The sequence below is a fragment of the Musa acuminata genome, chromosome BXJ2-10 (genome assembly GCF_036884655.1).
Source record: "Musa acuminata AAA Group cultivar baxijiao chromosome BXJ2-10, Cavendish_Baxijiao_AAA, whole genome shotgun sequence".
NCBI classification, from domain to species: Eukaryota; Viridiplantae; Streptophyta; class Magnoliopsida; order Zingiberales; family Musaceae; genus Musa; species Musa acuminata.
This window is the reverse complement of record NC_088347.1, coordinates 28,669,521-28,687,656: the sequence shown is the minus strand read 5'-3', so window position 1 is coordinate 28,687,656 and position 18,136 is coordinate 28,669,521. Positions and strand designations below refer to the sequence as shown.

Genomic DNA, 18,136 nt, shown 5'->3' with positions numbered 1-18,136 from the left:
AGGGAAGACCACCGAGAATCCCACAGGTCAGGTCATGGTCAATGACTATATGTTCATTGTCTTTCCTCTGTTTGCCAAATTTTTGGAAGCACAAAATTTGCTTACAAATGTTTCCAAAAAGCTTTGACATTTTGATTAGAATAGAGCAAAGATGATATTATAGAGCATGCTTCGTCTCATCTTCCAACTTTGTTCTGGGAAGTGGGAACAAAATCCCTAAATTGAGCTTGATGCCAAATGGTGCCGTTTTAAAATGCTTTTTGTGAAGACAATGACAAAAATAAAATAAAATCAAATGAACTATATCTGTTTCATACAGTAAATAACATTCATGTTTCTTGTTTGTTTGTCATTCAGATAAATCTTTATGCTGTTTTTTGACTTCTTTACCTGTTCAGGTTTATAATGTTACCAAATTCTTGGAGGAACAATGTGGAGGAGACGATGATTTATTGACAGCCACCAGTACATCCTTCTCTATTAAGAACAGTAGAAAATCCATTTTCATCTTCTTGGATTTGAAGAAAGGATTCAACTGATAATTTTGAAGAGGTTGGGTTGGATAGAGCACCTATTGCAAGGGCAATGATCAATGAGCACTGTCAATGAGATGCAGCAACAATCCTTTCCAAGATTAAGACACTCGAATTCATCATAACTTCAGTTTTTGTTTCCACTCGCAATCTTGGGATGAGCTACTGGCATCAGAGTTATACACTCAATCAGCTTAAAATCTTTTGATGCGCTTGCAATGTTAAGCTGGTGGTAGTTGTACACGTCAAAAGTCATTTCCTTGTTCCTCATTCATAAAAGCTTTTGACAACAAAACCTTTCGCCATTAAGCTTTGCTGTAGTGAACTGTACCTGAGAAACCTAAAAGTTGCTCGAGGTTCTCCCTCGCCATTTCCTTCACTCGTGCACTTTCTAATCTTCATTGTACATGTATAGAACTCAAACATGATGTGGCCTATGGACCTGATGATGATGTTGCTCTTTTCCCACTCTTTTATCGAGTTGCGTGTTTCTGTGGAAAGGACTTGTCTCCTTGCTTGAGCATCTTTTTTCTTCTGCCACTTTCTAGGTTTCACATGAAGTTGAACTGCTGACAGCTTTGTAATTCTTTACATTGAACTGTTCAATCTTGATCAATTATTGCACTTTGTGAATTTTGGCGATTTAAATTCTGTTTATTTTGTGGTTTTATGTTTTTGCTATGCAACAGTGACAGATTACATCCTCTTTTTTCCAGTAATTTCTTGTTCCTTCCATTGTGATGATGATTTGTTATCCTAATCAGCCTTTTAATCAAAGAGTAGACGATAAATGTCTACGATTGAAAAGCTTGTTGGGAACATGCCGTCGTCATCCGTCCACAATCTTATACGCGTTCTCCTTCCAGTTTTACTCTCATGGAACCGCTACTAGTTTCCTATCCACTTCGTTTCCTACCCTTCTTGTCATTGCAACAAGCCTGTGGGTCCTGGCGGGGCCTGGTCCCCTCGGTCTCAACTCGAGACGGGGTGGCCAAGTGAATCCGTGCCTACGACGAATGGAGTCGCGAACCCCGGACGTGCGCAATTCGTATCTCACATCGCGACCTGAGTGGCCCCAACACACGCGTCACGGTCGCGAACGAACGAGGGCAGCGGCCATCGCCGACATGGCGTTGACCGCCTCACCGTCGGTCAAACCGTTAGGCGCCCCAAGCACGGCAAGCGAAGCCTCCCCCTGTCCCTCCCTCGCTCCGTACCACCAGCCCCATCTTTATCCTCCCCCTTCTCTCTGCTTCCCTTATCTTCCCCTGCCCACTGCACCACCATCAGCCATAATTATATGAACTAACCAACGAAGGAATCCACCGAACCTTTCTTTCTCCTTTTTCTTTTTGTTCATATTTGTATTCGACGACAACGCAAACTCGCAGCCGCCAAATTTTACTCCGCCGTTGAATTCTTCCTGTTCTAGTCGTCTCTCTCCAAAACAATTTTTCTCTCTGCTCCATCAGCAATGGACTCTTTCTTCCCCCTGCCACTGAGATAGGAAGACGGAGCAGAATACTATGGACGGCGAGGATCCTCCCTCCTCCTCCGGAACTCCCCGCAAGACCCTTCTCCGATCAGCCACCTGGACCTCCCGCTCGATTTCCAACCCTAACCCTAACCCCAATCCCCAACCCAGCCGGCCGCCCAAACCCGGCCGCCTCGCGCTCCCTCCTCCCCCACCACTAGCCGCTTGGCCCTGCCCCGCCTCCGACGACTCCGGCCACTGGCCCGCCACGCCCTCCGCCTCCTCCACTCCTGCCGCTGCTGCCTCTGCTGCTGCGGACGACGGCGACGGCGACGTCTCCCGCGTTGACGACCACGTCTATCTGGGTGGCGACTCGGTGGCACGTGACCGCGCGGCCCTCCGCCGCCACGGCATCACCCACGTGCTCAACTGCGCCGGCGCCGCCTGCCCCGACCACTTCCGCGGCGAGCTCGCCTACCGGACGCTGTGGCTCCGCGACTCTCCCGCTGAGGACCTCGCCCCGGTCCTCTACGATGCATTTGACTTCCTCGAGCGCGCCCGTGCCGCCCCACGAGGCCGCGCTCTCGTCCACTGCCGCCGCGGCGCCTCCCGCTCCGCGGCCCTTGTCGTCGCCTACCTCATGTGGCGCCGCGCCCTCCCCTTCGACGACGCCCTCCGAGCTGTCCGCGCCGTCCGCCCCTCCGTCGACCCCAACCTCGGCTTTGCCGCTCAGCTTCTCCGCTGCCAGCGCCGCGTCCACGCCCTCCCCCCGACCCCCGGCTCCGCCGCCCTCCGCGCCTACCGCATGGCCCCCCAGTCCCCCTATGATCCCCTCTACCTCGTCCCCAAGTCCGTCGACCTCAGCTCCACCGACGGCGCAGGCATCCTCGATTCCCGAGGCGCGTTCGTCGTCCACGTGCCCTCCGCCATTTACGTCTGGCTCGGCCACTGCTGCGGACCCTCCATGGCCACCGCTGCCGCCACCGCCGCGCTCCAGGTCGTCCGCTACGAGCGTGCCGAGGGTCCTATCATCACCGTCAACGAGGGTTCCGAGCCTGCAGCATTCTGGGCCGCCCTCACTGACGAGCCCCTATCCGCCGTTCCGGAAGAGATCGTTGGAAATAGGAGAGTGGAGCTTTATGATCTCGACTACGACATCTTCCGCAGGGCTACGGCGAGAGCTAGAGCGGCACCACCACTCTCGAAGATGTGGACAGGTCCCGAGACGATAACCCCTGTGAAGGATAGTGGTTGGTGCCGCTTGAGGCGCAAGTTCGCAAGCAGGGACTGGAAGGATATAATAAAGGCAGTGGTGGAGCGCAGGAGTCTTAGAGAGGAGGATCTGCGGGCAAGCAATGCAGTTCGATCTCCAGGGTCGTTCTCGGTTGAGTCGAGCACCACACCATCATCCTCGTCAGCTGATTCTGCTTCGGTTCTGTCTACCTTCTCACCAAACTCGTCATCTTCCTCAGATTGGAACAATTTGTCACCGCCAAGGTCGGAATTGCATAGGGCATCACAAACTGAGCTGAATACGGAGTTGCAATCTTCAAGTTCTGGAAATGTGAAGGGGAAGGATTTGAGATCATTAGCTGAACGCAGGGGTGGCAATGCTCCTTCTCTGTTTCTAGTGCCATCAGCCGGTGATACCGAAGGAAGGCTCTCTTCAACAGATATTGTGAGGGACTGGTGCCTGTCTCCTCCTTTTATTTCTGAAGTGGAAGAATACCAAGAAACATTTGATTTAGAGCGACGACTCTCATTAGGTGCTTCTGATCCGGACGAAGAAGCAGAAGATGAAACTTATTGTGCTGATGAGCATAACCAATTAATTCATCCGGTTCTTTTTAGGTGGCCAGATATGGATAAAGTGGAAGATGTTCACCCTGGTGTCCTCGACTCTGAATCAATATTCTTGTTGTTAGCATCAGAATCAAAATTGGGTTCAAGAAAACCAATGATGAAGAAAATATATGTGTGGTTAGGACGAGATAGTAGGAATAAAGTTGGTAGAGGGAATGAAGAAGATGGGCATATATATTTGGATAGGGCTGGCACTGAGTTTTTTGGTCGCATGGGTACTCCAATGGATACTCCTGTACAGGTATGCAATAATTTCTTCAACCTGGTGAACTTTTTTTTACCTATATGCTCTAGTAACGTTATTCTGATTTCAAATGAGGTCTTGTTTTGAGGGAAATATCTGCCTTCAAAGTGTTTTCAGAAAATATGTTATTTGTTGAAATCCATAATTACTTGTTATTTGATAATCTTTGTCATTGAAGAAAAATAGGATCTTTCATGTGAATAATGTGCAGTGTCATGTTGGATATTCCAGCTCATGATAGCTGTGTACTACTTGTTTTTAACTAGGATTATTGAGGCATTTAACTATTATACTACCTTAATTGCAATGGAACAAACTACTTAGTTGTCTATGATTGACTGAGATTAGAAGACTGTATCATTAAACAAGGGTGAATCTATCCTCAGACTTGTATTTAATACAAAGGAAAAAAAAACATAATGCAGCAGGATTTTTCTGAACCTAAACTTCCAAAACTTTGAAGTTCCCACAGGCTTGTTTTTTGGACCAGGTATTTTATATTGACTTACAAATTTGAGAGGATGCTAGATTTGTCTGGTAATAAACATATTAAAGTTGCCTTGAAACAATAATTGCTTACACTCCATATCAATTTTTTATGCTTCGGTACAATTTAACTTGCATACCTACTGAGTAAATTGCACCTTGCATGAATCACTGCTTCAAAAATTCATCTTTAGGAGTTGTATATTTTTAATATATAATCTTTAATGAATTCATAATAGAATAATCCGCTAGCTGACAACCAAGGTATATAGTCGTTCATGTATATAATGCTCCAATCAACATCCCAACTCTAGTCCCAAAAGAATTCCCCCATAAATCCATACTAAATATGAAAAACAACATAACAGATACCAATTGGGAAGGAGGAAGAATTTAAGGATGCAATAATGCATCATCACAAACATACATCCTTCATCAATGGCATTAAATTTGAATGCCCAAGATGCACTCATCCAACAATAGATGAAGACATCTTACTCATGGGAATGACTTTACTCTCCAATAGAGAGAAATCATACACCCCTCAACTACTGAAGTGGTGTCTCACCCACCATGGTGACAAATAAATCTCCCCTAGCAGGATATCATTCGGTCGTCACATTTGACGGCCCGGTCCATTAATTGCCAAAGGTAATCATGCTACCACTATTGATTTGCTGCCAGTAGGAATTAATGTTCATAATCATCATAATATATTCATTCATGATTTTGTATCTCATGCATCATGAGCTCATTATGTAACATCTAGTATATCTAAAAATAGATTTTTTTGATATATATGGATATATATCATGGAAGATACTCATCCATAAGTAATCATCTAGCAAACCAAATAAAAGTGCAAGTCGATAAAATATCATCAGTAGTTGACCGCATTTGGCACGGATGAAATGAGTTGACATGATGTTCATAAGAATGAGATTATATTAGATCATATTAGATTTAACTTCCAGATCTTAAAAAGTTAGGATCTGTCTTGACCTACAATCATCATGATTCTCAACGTCCTCGACATCATGATCTCCATTATCATGAGTATCTCCAAGGACTATCGTGCCGCCCAGAACAGTATGTAACGGGCTGTACGTACCGATTTGAGTGTGGACTAGTACGCAGATCACTCCCCTGTTTTGGCTGGTTTCGGTCCAACTCATGTAAAGAAAACCAAAAACAGTGATTCACGAGCCCTCTTCTTGTGATGCTGCCACCACCATTTGCGAGCACTCTTCTTACCACTGCCCTCTTCTCCTGACGCTGCCGCCATTCAATGTTGGCATTGTCTAGCAGCAGAGAAGAAGGAAGAAGACGAGGAGGATAAGAGGAGGGATGTTCCGGGGAGATAGATGGATGGAACAAAGGAGGATAACAGTGTCATTTAAGGGGCATTAGCATGAGTTGGGGAATGGAGAGGGGATATTGCAACTATACAGGCAGGCATGTTATGAAACTAGCTTGCAGAGCTGTCCTGCCGGCTGGCTTTCAAGTTGGCTTGTGGGGCTGGCCTATAACTGAAGTTGAGCTAATATCTACTACTATTTCCTGGAAATACAAGTTGGACAATGTGAGGCCTGGTCTATGGGTGCAGTGGGCTTCACTCTGCTGAGATTACAGTGGACAGGGGCCTGCTGAGGCTGCATTTGGGTTGCAGCCTTGTGCATTGGCTAGATATTCGCATATGTGACTGTACAAAGGGAGTGGAGCATAAGTCTCTCAAGAGACGTGGTGGAGGGGAGTCTTATTGGCTGGTCAAAGAGTGTGCACGATGGTACATAGCTTTGTACAACACATGGGCAATCAGAGATGCACGTCGAACAATTGAGGAAAGACCACCAGGGAAAGCATGATATTAACAAGGCACTTGGCTGCACATCCTGCAAAGGACCATGCAAGAATTCCCATGCCCTGTGCTGACGTGCGCAGGCTTGTTGATGTGCTTAGGTCTGCAAGCAGGCTTTCCTGCGCCATGGTTTACAGGCTGATCTGTGCAAGGATGCCTGCTAGCCGTGGCTGGTGCAGGCGGGCTGGGCTTGCAGGCCAACATTTGAGCTGCTGAAGGAGGGCTGCTTGTTGGGTGCTGGGGGACTCGCCTATGGCATGCGATCTAACAAGGATGCAAGATCAGCGACCTACACGTCACAGCAGCTGCCCCGATCCAACCCCACCTGATGACCTCTTGCCGTTCTGTCACGACCTTAGCTGGTTTTGCCTAAGGCGTGCGGCACCCTCGCGCGTCCGTCCGCAAAGGTCAGCCTCCCCGAATTCTCCCATTGTCCCTTAGGACCAACAAAAGAGAGAACGGGTTAAAGAGAACGCCTCAATCGGGATCCACAAGCAAACATGTCCGAAAAACACTTCATAGACAATGCAAATTACAAACAGACTTTACAAGCTCTGAATAGTTGCACAACAAAGGGTAAAATGGTCCATTACAGACCGAAAAGCTCTCGAATGTGTCCACATGACACAACCTTTATTTACAAGCCTAAAGAGGCCACCAACCCAACTAAAATGGGACTTATAAGCCTTCGGCCGCCCCTCTACCTACTATACAAGGCATGAACATGCCAAAAGACAACGGACAGACATAAGCATTACATCCAACATCTTGTTTAGAAGTTTGTCCGTTACATTCTCCCCCACTTATCCCTTCGACGTCCTCGTCGAAGCCTTTGTGAACACTGCAACTCTTCGCCTTTGCTGAGTCTTCAATCTTCTGCTCCAGCTGCAATGCGCCTCCTGGCTCCCAGCTGCTCTCCGCTGCTGTTTCTGAGTAGTCGAACCTTTGATCCGCCATGCTGCTTCAACTCGCCAATGACTCTGACTCTGGTGTGGGGTTGGCTGAGTTGTGTTGATCCTTGTCGATTCTTGCGGATCCACCAAATGAAGGAAAAGACCATCTTTTCTGCGCCAGTCTCCCAAAATTTCCACATGCTGCTTGAACTGGGTGGATGCTTGTTGGAGCTTTAACGAGCATCGCCTCGCAAACTTCTGAAGTTTTGGGTCCTTCCTCCACAAAATTTGCTCATTGACTCTTCTTTCAGTTAGTTGTCACGTCCAAGTAGGTTCGCATCACTTCCGCTTTCGATTGGCATTTCGTTGGGAAATGAAGCGGACGATCTACTCTCAGTAGCACTGATCACCGTTGGTGAGGATTTGACAACTATTGTCTTCCATTTTCTTCGAAGGGTCTTTGAACTTGTGCAGAGCTCCTCTGCTGGATAGATAAGAGAACTGGGGTACTCGGTTTCGCCCATTCTCTTAAGAGTTGAGAAGGCACAGGTTACTTTGACTTCGCCCGCCTCCTCGAGGTTGTACTTCATGCATCGAGCTGGTTACTAGTCTTCGCCTGCTCTTTGCTCACACTTCTGAAGTACTTGAAGTGTTTGCACTCCTTGCGTTGAGTTGGCTACTGTGATTCACCTTCTCAATGCCATCGAACTTCTGGAATGCGGGAAGTTTTCACCCCAACTTGGAGTAATTCTCTGATAGATGAGGTCGCCTCTGGGATTGTACCGTCTTCTCCATCAACCCTACCGCCTACTCCACTGAGTAGCAAAGGTACAGCACCGCGTACTGCCTACTTCGTTCCTTGGTCGTGCACTCTTGCATGACCCGAAGTCCTTCACTTACGGCTATCTTGATGAGAAACTTGTTGACACCGGTCTTACGAAGTTTCTTGGCCTCTGCCCTTCAGCCTTGTCTCGGTACTTGGAGATTGCCTCTGCATGCTCCACCTCCTCGGCCCCTTTCACGACCAAGCGCTCTCCCTCCATGAGAGCAAGGGATCAATGACTTGCACGGAAGTCCCGCCTCTGCGGTACCATGGCGCTGCCATGCCCATGGCCCTACTATCCGTCGCCTCGCCTCTGTATCCCTTTTCTTCACAATCAGTAGAGATGTCTCCGTGGCACTCCTCTGAGTCCACCTCCATTCTAACTGATGCTTGATTTTGGGTAGCTAAGTCCCTCTGGACTCGTCGTCGCTTCCTCGCCCCTTTCGACCCCCTGCTTCAACACCTCTGTGTTCTCCAAGCAGTCTGTTTGGTCGATGGAAAGACAGACTGCAACTCCCATGCATGGCCTCTGCCATCACGTTGTAGAGTTTGCACCGATTCTGTTCTCCTTAGCTTCCTTGGTAGCAACGTTCGCTTACTCGACCTTGTCCTCTGACTTGTCGGGCTCCCTTAAGCGAATATGAGCTCTGGAGCAGTCCAACTCTCCAGCTGCTTCGATCATACCTCTGTATGATCAAGTCCCTCCCATGGAACTCACTGGTACTTGCATTCAAACTTTTCCCTTGGTGGAACACAGCCCCCATATGCTGATGACCAAGGCTTTCATCCGATGCAAAATTCGATGCACGCCCAGAAGACCCGCCTCTGCGGTACCATGGCCTTCACTCCTTGAATCCATAGCCCTTCTTGCCGTCGTGTTGTTCATCGAAGTGGAGCTTCCAGTAACTCCCGATCATACCTCCATATGATCTAATCCCTCACGGGACGGATTATGTGTATCGCATTGCCACGAACTGTTCCACCACGATCCGCTGCACCATGTCGCCTCCTGGTGACATCTCCATTGCATTCTGATCCTTGTGGAATAAACTCGAATTGTGAACCCTCCATGTGTGGCCTCTGCCAATACATCGCAGGGTCTCCTCCACTTTCGAATTTGTTCGCTCCTCTGGCAATCGACCTTCATCCACCCACTCCTGGGTCACACCTAGATGAAGCACCGCTCTAGGACAGTCCGTCGCCTAATAGCTCTCGAAGTCCACCGACTTCACTGTAATCTGTGCACCATTGTCTGGATCCTGGGCCTCTGCCCCTATCAGCACAATCTCCGCTGCGCACTGCTTCCTTCATAGCAACTCAAATGGCAACACTGTGGCATATTCTTCAAGAGTACCCGCCTCTGCGTCCTCTTGCCCCGTGCTAAGGCCTTCTGAACCCAACTTCGCCTCCGCAAGTTGAGTCGCCTTAGTTCCTCCATCAAATGCTCTTCCGAGTTAAGGTGCATGTGCCGCGAAGCTCCCTTCGTCTTTGGCACCATGCAAGATGAGTCCGCTCCGTCAGGATGAAGGACCCATGGAACAACATGATCCTACCCTTGCCTCTGCAAGAGTTCATGTCTTTGACCTCTGTCTAAGGAAAGCACTGTGCTTCTGCTCCATGTTCCAACTTCACTGCTGGCTCCCTTCATGCGGCTTGGGTACTTCGCCAAGTTACACCCAAGTTGCTCCGCTCCTCGTTCTTGCATTGAGTCGATGGTGGCCCTCGCGCCCACCATTCCACGGGTCAGCCCTCCCTTGAGTCCGATCTCCATATCGACTCTAAGTGTGCCTTCATTTAAGTTGCTTCAGGTCGCTCCCCCCACTTGATCTCGCAATGCATCCACCAATGCATTCTCTCGAGCGAGGTCAAGCGACAACTCCACGTGAGGTACTCCTCCTCAACATGTGAAGTCCGTCTCACATGATTCTCCCTCTGGAGTGCCGAGACTTATCCCTCCTAGATAACTGTCTCGTTGGAGCAACATCTCTCTTCGTTTTGGAGACCACCATCCCCTTGGACTACTCCGATCTGCTGAACAAACTGTGCATTGTTCTGCCTCTTGCAAACGCACTTGCTAGATTGCGCCTCCACGTCAATACAGCCACCACTGCACCCCTCAAGGCCTAGCAACATGCTGAACTCGTTGCACACTTCAGCCTTCTACGGACGTATCCTTTGCATGCCGAAGAGAAAGTTTTAATGCTCCATTGGCGCCGAGTCTCGACCGCCTTGGGATGGCCACGAACATTCCATCGTCCGCATACAAGCCCATGCATGAGTACCAAATTCTTCGAGTTAGCAATTCCCCTCACCTCTGTGAGCTTTGCATAACTCTTTTGGTCGTTGAGCAACTCATTCCACCTTGGATGGTCTCATTCTTGCCAAGCGCCTCGCCTGCCTAGAGCACCATCAAGTATGGTTGTCAACGTTGAGCCGTAGCTCAAACTCAGCCATCCCAACCTTTGTGCGCTCCAAATTCTTCCAAGCTTGTCTGTTCTCGTGGTGCCTCTTGCGCGAAGGGTTGGCCATTCCACTGAATGCCAATGTTAGATGCCCGCTCCTCTGAGCGACTCTTTTCCCTACATCTCCATGCCCGTTTTCCCTCAAACGGTCGCGCGTGTGCTGACTGCCCTCAACGCAGCCCCGCTAGGTCCCCCACGTTTGCATGTCAAGTGTTTCTATGAGTGCTTGTCCCGCTCTGATACCATATTGTCACGACCTTAGCTGGTTTTGCCTAAGGCGTGCGGCACCCTCGCGCGTCCGTCCGCAAAGGTCAGCCTCCCCGAATTCTCCCATTGTCCCTTAGGACCAACAAAAGAGAGAACGGGTTAAAGAGAACGCCTCAATCGGGATCCACAAGCAAACATGTCCGAAAAACACTTCATAGACAATGCAAATTACAAACAGACTTTACAAGCTCTGAATAGTTGCACAACAAAGGGTAAAATGGTCCATTACAGACCGAAAAGCTCTCGAATGTGTCCACATGACACAACCTTTATTTACAAGCCTAAAGAGGCCACCAACCCAACTAAAATGGGACTTATAAGCCTTCGACCGCCCCTCTACCTACTATACAAGGCATGAACATGCCAAAAGACAACGGACAGACATAAGCATTACATCCAACATCTTGTTTAGAAGTTTGTCCGTTACAGTTCGCATCTTCCCTTCTCCTAAGTCCTAATTGTCTCCTATTTTACTCGGCTCTCATCTTTTTCTTCTATCTACCTTTCTATGTCCACTCAAAGCTCTACAAACTTCCACAACCATGTCTTTTCACTCCAGCAACTACGACATGGTGCAAATGATATCACCTTTTACCGATTTAGATTAGATCTTTCAAGTACACAAAGGAGTGAAGAAACAAACATCCTTAACTTAATAATCAGCATGGTAAAAGTATCGGATTACAATACTTGAGTCACGAGCAAAATAATAACAAGGTGAAATCATACTGCTAACAGAAAGTGAAGAGATGATTCCTACAGCAATCATCGAGATAGAGAAAGAGAAATCTAGAAAGGATCCTGACGTCTTCCTAATGGTAATGCACATTGTCTGTCTTCTCTTCATTTTTCTCCTCTCTGATCAACTTCACAACGAAAACCTGTCTTCTACCCCTCACCTTCTTTAGAAGGAAGCAGGCTCTAGATAGAAAGGAGATGGAATATCTAATCCATTGTAGCCAATAAGACCATACCAATCTCATCTAACTGTTGTCCCAAACAAATATGATGTCTAAACACCTAAAATACTAAATTAGCCTTCTAATTAAAGCTGATTCTAACAATTATCATCAATTCCTGACAAGATTCTACACATATAATCAACCTAGTTCAGATTAATGCTTTACTGTTTTTGAGATTTAGCTCATCCTGTTAATGTCATTTTGGTGACTATACAAGTTGCAGAGGTTAGATATAAATGCAATGTTTACATTGTCTTGGTCTTGGAGGTCACAGAATGTTCATATGCATATGCATCATCAACTTCCTCTTAGGAGAAGTTGCATGGATGTGATTAATAAAAGTAAAGAATCTTATTCTGCATTAGATTTTGTATGTAGGAAAGCATATATTTGGAGAAAGTTCATAATTTGTCTAAATTATGCATCATCAGATTTAGCACCTGAATTTGACAATCCCTATATTCTTCGTCTGGTACCTTGCTCTTTTGGATAAATCATGTGCTACACACAAAAATTGAGACTAGGCTTGTTTTGATAAAAAACACTTGTAATGCAATAGACTGTAATCCAGATGTTCAATTATTGCAAAACCCGACAATGGCGACAGCCTCTAATTTTACTCTGACTTTCCATGAACTAACTCGGACATTGGCACACAATAAGAGGCTGAAATAATGTGCGGTTCAATCACTTGAGTTCCCAGTACAAATAGGAAGCAGGAAAGCTTCTAGGCATTGGTTCTGGTGCCTAAATATGTCATTGTATGTTGCAGCTATACAATGTGGTCATATCGATCCAAGACATGGCATGTACGCGTGTAGAATTTGCTATATGTATCATTGCAGCTCAAAAAATCAGTTTGTTGTATCACAAGCCAGGAAGAGCACCCAGAAGAGAGATGCTTGTTCTATTAAAGAATAATTTGAAGGACAATTGTAAAGACAATTTTGTGTCTAAAATTAATGTTAGTGGGAATAAAATTGTGAAGGGTTCATCGGTCATGTTGCAATTGAGGAGTAATATTTATTTAAAAATTATCATGAGTTAAGGTTTGCAATATTTCAAGGAAGTGAGATTTTTATGTTTAAAAAAGAATCATTATAGAGAGTTCCTCATTACTGGACAGCAAATAGCTTCATTAGTACATATCAAGTTTTGGAAAATGTTTAACAAAGCAAAAAAAGGAACTTCTGGTTATAGAGCCTGTACTGGGCTATACGAGCCTTTACGAAGCATACCAAGCATTAAAGGCTCTATACCATCTGGTTTACCCTGATTCGTGTATCGGTAATCTATCAAACTGGTAACGGAACTGTACTAGGCAATATTGCAGACATTGTTGTGCTCATTCAACTTGTTCCTCTGCGTCTTTTAGATTTAGATTTAGTCAAGTGTGTGAAGATGATAGCAGGTCTCTGTAATTCCAAGATCTTGCAGTTTTGTTTTAGGTTCTACCAATATATATGTACAATAACTGCTTTTCTGCAACTTTTGATTAGGCAATTTGATATCAATTTTTTTTCCATTGTGAATTCTGTAATATTTTCATATTGAACCATCTTTCCCTACATGAAGGTTTACTTTCGATGAATTCATGAACTCCATCATTCTTGAGATATTGTACAGTTGTACTGTTCATGAATAACCATTTGCAATGACACGAAGAGACTCGTGTTTCTAAATTTATGTGGTTGGGCTGAATAATTATCGTGTAAATTTACTTCTTATGTACTGGGCTTCACTCTTTAATTATCTTACTGGATTAGCATGATTCATAATAAAACCTCTTTAAGTATATATCCCTCTTACTATGTTTTAAACCCTTCACTTAACAAACACTCTCTTCTTTAATTTTTTTCTATGTTTTTGAGAAATTGTGCAAAACTTCATATTTAGCCATACTACATATGCTGTATATTTAGGAGGTTGTCTGACATTCCATCTTTGCCGCTACTATCATCCTCTTTTGGAAGTTGACAACGCGAGATGATTTATGGCAGAGATCGTAGCTTGGGGGTGAATAACCATGCAGTTGGCAGTTTCTGATATGCAAAAAGTGGAAAAGGGACTTAGTTGGAATAATAATTATTATGAAAATTAATTGTCACAAAATTCTTCTTTTTTTGAAAAAACTAGAGAAAATGGAGTACCTTCAATGTGAAATCATAACATTTCGTTCAGTGGATTCTTAGATTTAGCTGTCCCAAGATGTCATTTACCAGTTGCCTGGTGATTTGGCTCTTTCTTATGTAGCATGTACAGCCTTTAATATTATTGATAACTGTGATCAGTCAAGCTAATCCTTCTATGTATTCTGGAAGTGTCATTATGTTTGTCGATCGAAACCTGATCGTATTTATTATTGTGTGTTCAACAGATAATTCGAGAAGGCCAGGAACCAGAGCAGTTTTTGAATCACATCTTTTCATTCCACCAGGCTACAGAAAGCAGTCATAGCTGAGGATAACTGAGAACTACTAGGAAAGATCCAACTTTCCTTTCAAGCATGCCCAACTCACTAATCCTTAAGGAAGTTATGGAAGTTTTTCTTTGCTTTGTTTTCATTTACCAGGGCAACAGTGTTATACCAAGTGCAACCAGTTAAAAATCATCAGCCATCACTAAATGTGTGAATGGAGCTGGCCATTCAGGAATAACAAGAGAAATAATTTCAAGTGAAAATATATTGTATCCTGTGCTTTTTTGTGCAGGTTACTAACAAGATATGTCACTTAGTGGAACTGCTGCTTCAACGTTGACTAAGCAAGGTATGCATACTTCCTCCCATGGTCACTCTGCTAGTGGAAACCTAGTTGAGCCAAAGATAGCAGTGTCGGGAGTTCTTTTCAGTTCCTATGGATCCTATTCCTCCCTGCCTTGAATTAGATCTCTGCTGTCACATTCCAGATTTAGTCCCAAATTGAGTTCTGTTATAGGAGTAGGTGGATTTAGTTTCTACCATATTAACTCTACTGCACATTGTGTGTCAGACTAACATTGGAAAGTTCATGCAGTTTTACCCCGCAAACCAGAATACACTAGAGAAGTTCATCAATAATGAGTTATTCTTGTTGTGAGGTAGGAGGAAGTTTGATTCCAAATCACTGTTGCGTGATGTTGGATCAATTTTTAACCTTAACAAAAAAAAAAGTTTGGAAACCGAGTCACTGGAGCACAATTAATAAGCATTTTCTTTGTATCTTTTTTGAAATCTAAGGTGTTCTTCAAGTTTTTGGTAAGTGAATTAATGCAAGATCATTTAGATCATTTTTTTATCTGTAATTTTTTATTACCTTAGTGGTGTATTGCAATTCCCATAAGTTGTCATATAGCGAAGTTTTCTAAATTAAATAGAAAGTAAATGAAAACTTGATTTTGATTTTTATCTTCTCTGCTGTAACATTTTCCTTTCTTTTGTGCTTATAAAAGGTTAGTGAATATATTTTGATAAGTTCAAAAATGATGAGTCACCCACATATTTTCTTCCGGTGGTATGTTCTCTTCGTACTTTTTTGCTATGCGTACCGTTTTCATTTGTTTACCATATTATTATTATTGTTGTTGTTGTTGTTGTTATTTCTTCCTTTTATTTATTTATTTATTTATTTTATTATCATAATAAAAGGATTTCCTTTGTTTTCTCATGGGACACGAACTCGTTCTACGTCGATGGATGTCTTCAAAGAAAGCAAATTATATATTCTATGTTTTCTCATAATTTAAATGTGATGAAAATATTTTTTTTCTCTAAAAAAAATATCATTTCTTAAAAAGTATATTTTAGAAAAAAAAATAATTTAAATTGTCTATTCTGTCTCAGTGTATTGTGTTCCTCTATAAATATGCACGATCGAAATCTCGGTCTGCTGCTGCAACAATCCTACGCTTCACCTGCCACAACCCGAAAAAATGAGGCCGCCATCTTCCTTCCTCGGCCCTCTACTTATCTGTCTAATCCTCCATGCAACCTTGCACGACCTCGCCGCCGCCTCTCCCCTCTTCACGGACGGCCGGTGGATCGTGGACGCCTCCGGCAGGCGCGTCAAGCTCGCCTGCGTGAACTGGCCGTCGCACTTGGAGCTGATGCTGCCGGAGGGCTTGTCCAAGCAACCACTGGCGAGCATCACGTGGAATATCCACCTCATGGGCTTCAACTGCGTCCGGCTCACTTACCCCACCTTCCTGCTCACCGACGAGTCACTGGCCTCCCTCACCGTCCGGCAGTCCTTCGAGAGAGCCGGCCTCGACGCCACCATCCCCCTCATCGCCCTCCACAACCCCACTTTCGTGGACCTCAACCTCCTCCAAGCCTACAAGGTGACCCTCTCTCTCTCTCTCTCTCTCTCTCTTCAGCCACAGTTCGTCAAGTTTCTCCTCGAATGCATTCGGTAACATGCACGATCGTCATGAACCAAGGACAAGAACAGCAGAAAGCACATCACCTTTCACAGATCCGATGTGTCAGGGTTCAAATGCCCTTTCTTTTGACCCAATAAATGTATATTGTGTATATATAGACCCTTTTTTTCCCTAATCCCCGAGAGAACTGAGCAGGCTGTGGTTGCCAAGCTTGGAGCGAACAATATAATGGTGATACTGGACAACCACATCAGCAAGCCAGGGTGGTGCTGCAGCAACTCCGATGGCAATGGCTTCTTCGGAGACACTTATTTCGATCCTAATGTGTGGTATCAAGGCCTAATAAAAATGGCGACGATGTTCAAAGGAACCCCCAACGTGGTCGGCATGAGCCTGCGGAACGAGCTCAGAGGTCGACGACAGAACGTGGACGACTGGTTCACGTACGTCACCGTCATTTCGCGTCGTCATCCTTCCGCTCCCTTCCCACTCTTCCTAATTCTCCTCCTCCTTCAGGTACATGCAGAAGGGCGCGGAGGCCGTGCACGGCGCCAACCAAGACGTGCTCATCGTGCTATCCGGCCTCAGCTTCGACAACGACCTGAGCTTCCTGGCGAGCAGGCAGGTCGATGTGAGCTTCCAGCGGAAGCTCGTCTTCGAGCTGCACTGGTACGCCTTCAGCAACGGCGACGCATGGGTCAAGGGCAACCCCAACAACGTCTGCGGAAGCATCTCCGGGAGCGTGAACACCAGGGCGGGGTTTCTGCTGGACCGGCAGCTGCCGCTTTTCGTCAGCGAGTATGGAGTGGACCAACAAGGCGGCAACCTGAACGACAACCGCTACTTCGGTTGCATCCTGGCGTTTTTAGCAGACAAGGACGTGGACTGGGCGCTGTGGACCTTGCAAGGGAGTTACTACCTCCGAGAAGGCGTCGTCGACAAGGGGGAGTCCTATGGAATGCTAACATATGACTGGGCCGGCGTCAGAAACCAGACTGTGCTACAGAAAGTTCGAGCGGTGCAACAGCCATTTCAAGGTACTCGACGAACCCCTCTTCTTGGATCCAATGCTTAAAGCGGATACAAACTGTGCGATCCAAATGTTCGATACAGGTCCTGGCGTCTCCAAAACTCCTCCCTATGTCATCATCCTCCACCCATCCACCGGGCTCTGCGTCAGACAGGGCTCCTTGACATTCCACACGCTCGATTTTGGTCCCTGCGACGGCAACATGCAAGCATTCCACTACACCCAGCAGCGGACCTTGACATCCGTAGATTCATCGTTGTGCGTGAGCGCCACCGGATCAGGGAAGCCTGTAAAGTTCGACAGCTGCAGCGACTCGGGCTCCTCCTGGGATCTGGTCTCGGACTCGGGGATGCATGTGTCGACCACGTTGCCCGGTGACGGCAGCACCCTGTGCTTGGACGTCGGCCAGAACGGCGTCGTCACAAATCCATGCAAGTGCCTCCGCGACGACGCCAACTGCGATCCTGGGAGCCAGTGGTTTAAGCTCGTCACCAGCGCCAAGGCTATTCCCTGATCTCTCTCTCTCTCTCTCTCTGTAGAGCTCGTCACCAGCGCCAAGGCTATTCCCTGATCTCTCTCTCTCTCTCTCTCAATAATTGGCAAGGGAACAATAATTGGCATGTAGTCGAGGAAAACAGAGCATGTCGATGCTCATTTCTGACCACCTTTCATGGTATAGAATTTGATGATTCATTCATCTGGTAATGTTCTGTTCAATCATAGATCAAATGGAATTAGAGCCATGGCAAAAACTAAGAAAGATTGGAACTTGGTCTGCGAAACTTGAGATACTTAATCCTAACATAGCTAAAGCTGTTCTTGTAGTGGGCATCTGAAAGATGAAAACTCAGTAACCCGTTGTTAGGATCGTAATTCAACTCC

At 45.9% G+C, this 18,136-nt stretch overlaps 2 protein-coding genes across 2 annotated transcripts; both read left to right on the top strand.

The window, feature by feature from the left end:
• Positions 1–1,769: 1,769 nt before the first annotated feature.
• LOC135583855 (protein-tyrosine-phosphatase MKP1-like) lies at positions 1,770–14,587 on the top strand. Its single transcript, XM_065129111.1, has 2 exons — positions 1,770–4,111; positions 14,243–14,587. The coding sequence occupies exons 1-2, from the start codon at positions 2,060–2,062 to the stop codon at positions 14,324–14,326; spliced, it is 2,136 nt and encodes a 711-aa protein (XP_064985183.1). The 5' UTR covers positions 1,770–2,059; the 3' UTR covers positions 14,327–14,587.
• Positions 14,588–15,660: 1,073 nt separating this feature from the next.
• On the top strand, positions 15,661–17,878 carry LOC103969775 (glycosyl hydrolase 5 family protein-like). The gene is made up of 4 exons (XM_009383424.3): positions 15,661–16,182; positions 16,420–16,667; positions 16,741–17,261; positions 17,338–17,878. Exons 1-4 carry the CDS (start codon positions 15,775–15,777, stop codon positions 17,766–17,768), a joined length of 1,608 nt encoding a protein of 535 aa, XP_009381699.3. The 5' UTR covers positions 15,661–15,774; the 3' UTR covers positions 17,769–17,878.
• The last annotated feature ends 258 nt before the right edge of the window (positions 17,879–18,136 follow it).

Excerpts from the sequence above, each read along its gene's own strand:
- LOC135583855 (XM_065129111.1), top strand. The coding sequence starts at position 2,060 with ATGGACGGCGAGGATCCTCCCTCCTCCTCCGGAACTCCCCGCAAGACC. Across the intron at positions 4,112-14,242 it reads CAATGGATACTCCTGTACAG|ATAATTCGAGAAGGCCAGGA; the intron begins GTATGCAATAAT and ends TGTGTTCAACAG.
- LOC103969775 (XM_009383424.3), top strand. The coding sequence starts at position 15,775 with ATGAGGCCGCCATCTTCCTTCCTCGGCCCTCTACTTATCTGTCTAATC. Across the intron at positions 16,668-16,740 it reads AACGTGGACGACTGGTTCAC|GTACATGCAGAAGGGCGCGG; the intron begins GTACGTCACCGT and ends CTCCTCCTTCAG. Across the intron at positions 17,262-17,337 it reads GGTGCAACAGCCATTTCAAG|GTCCTGGCGTCTCCAAAACT; the intron begins GTACTCGACGAA and ends TGTTCGATACAG.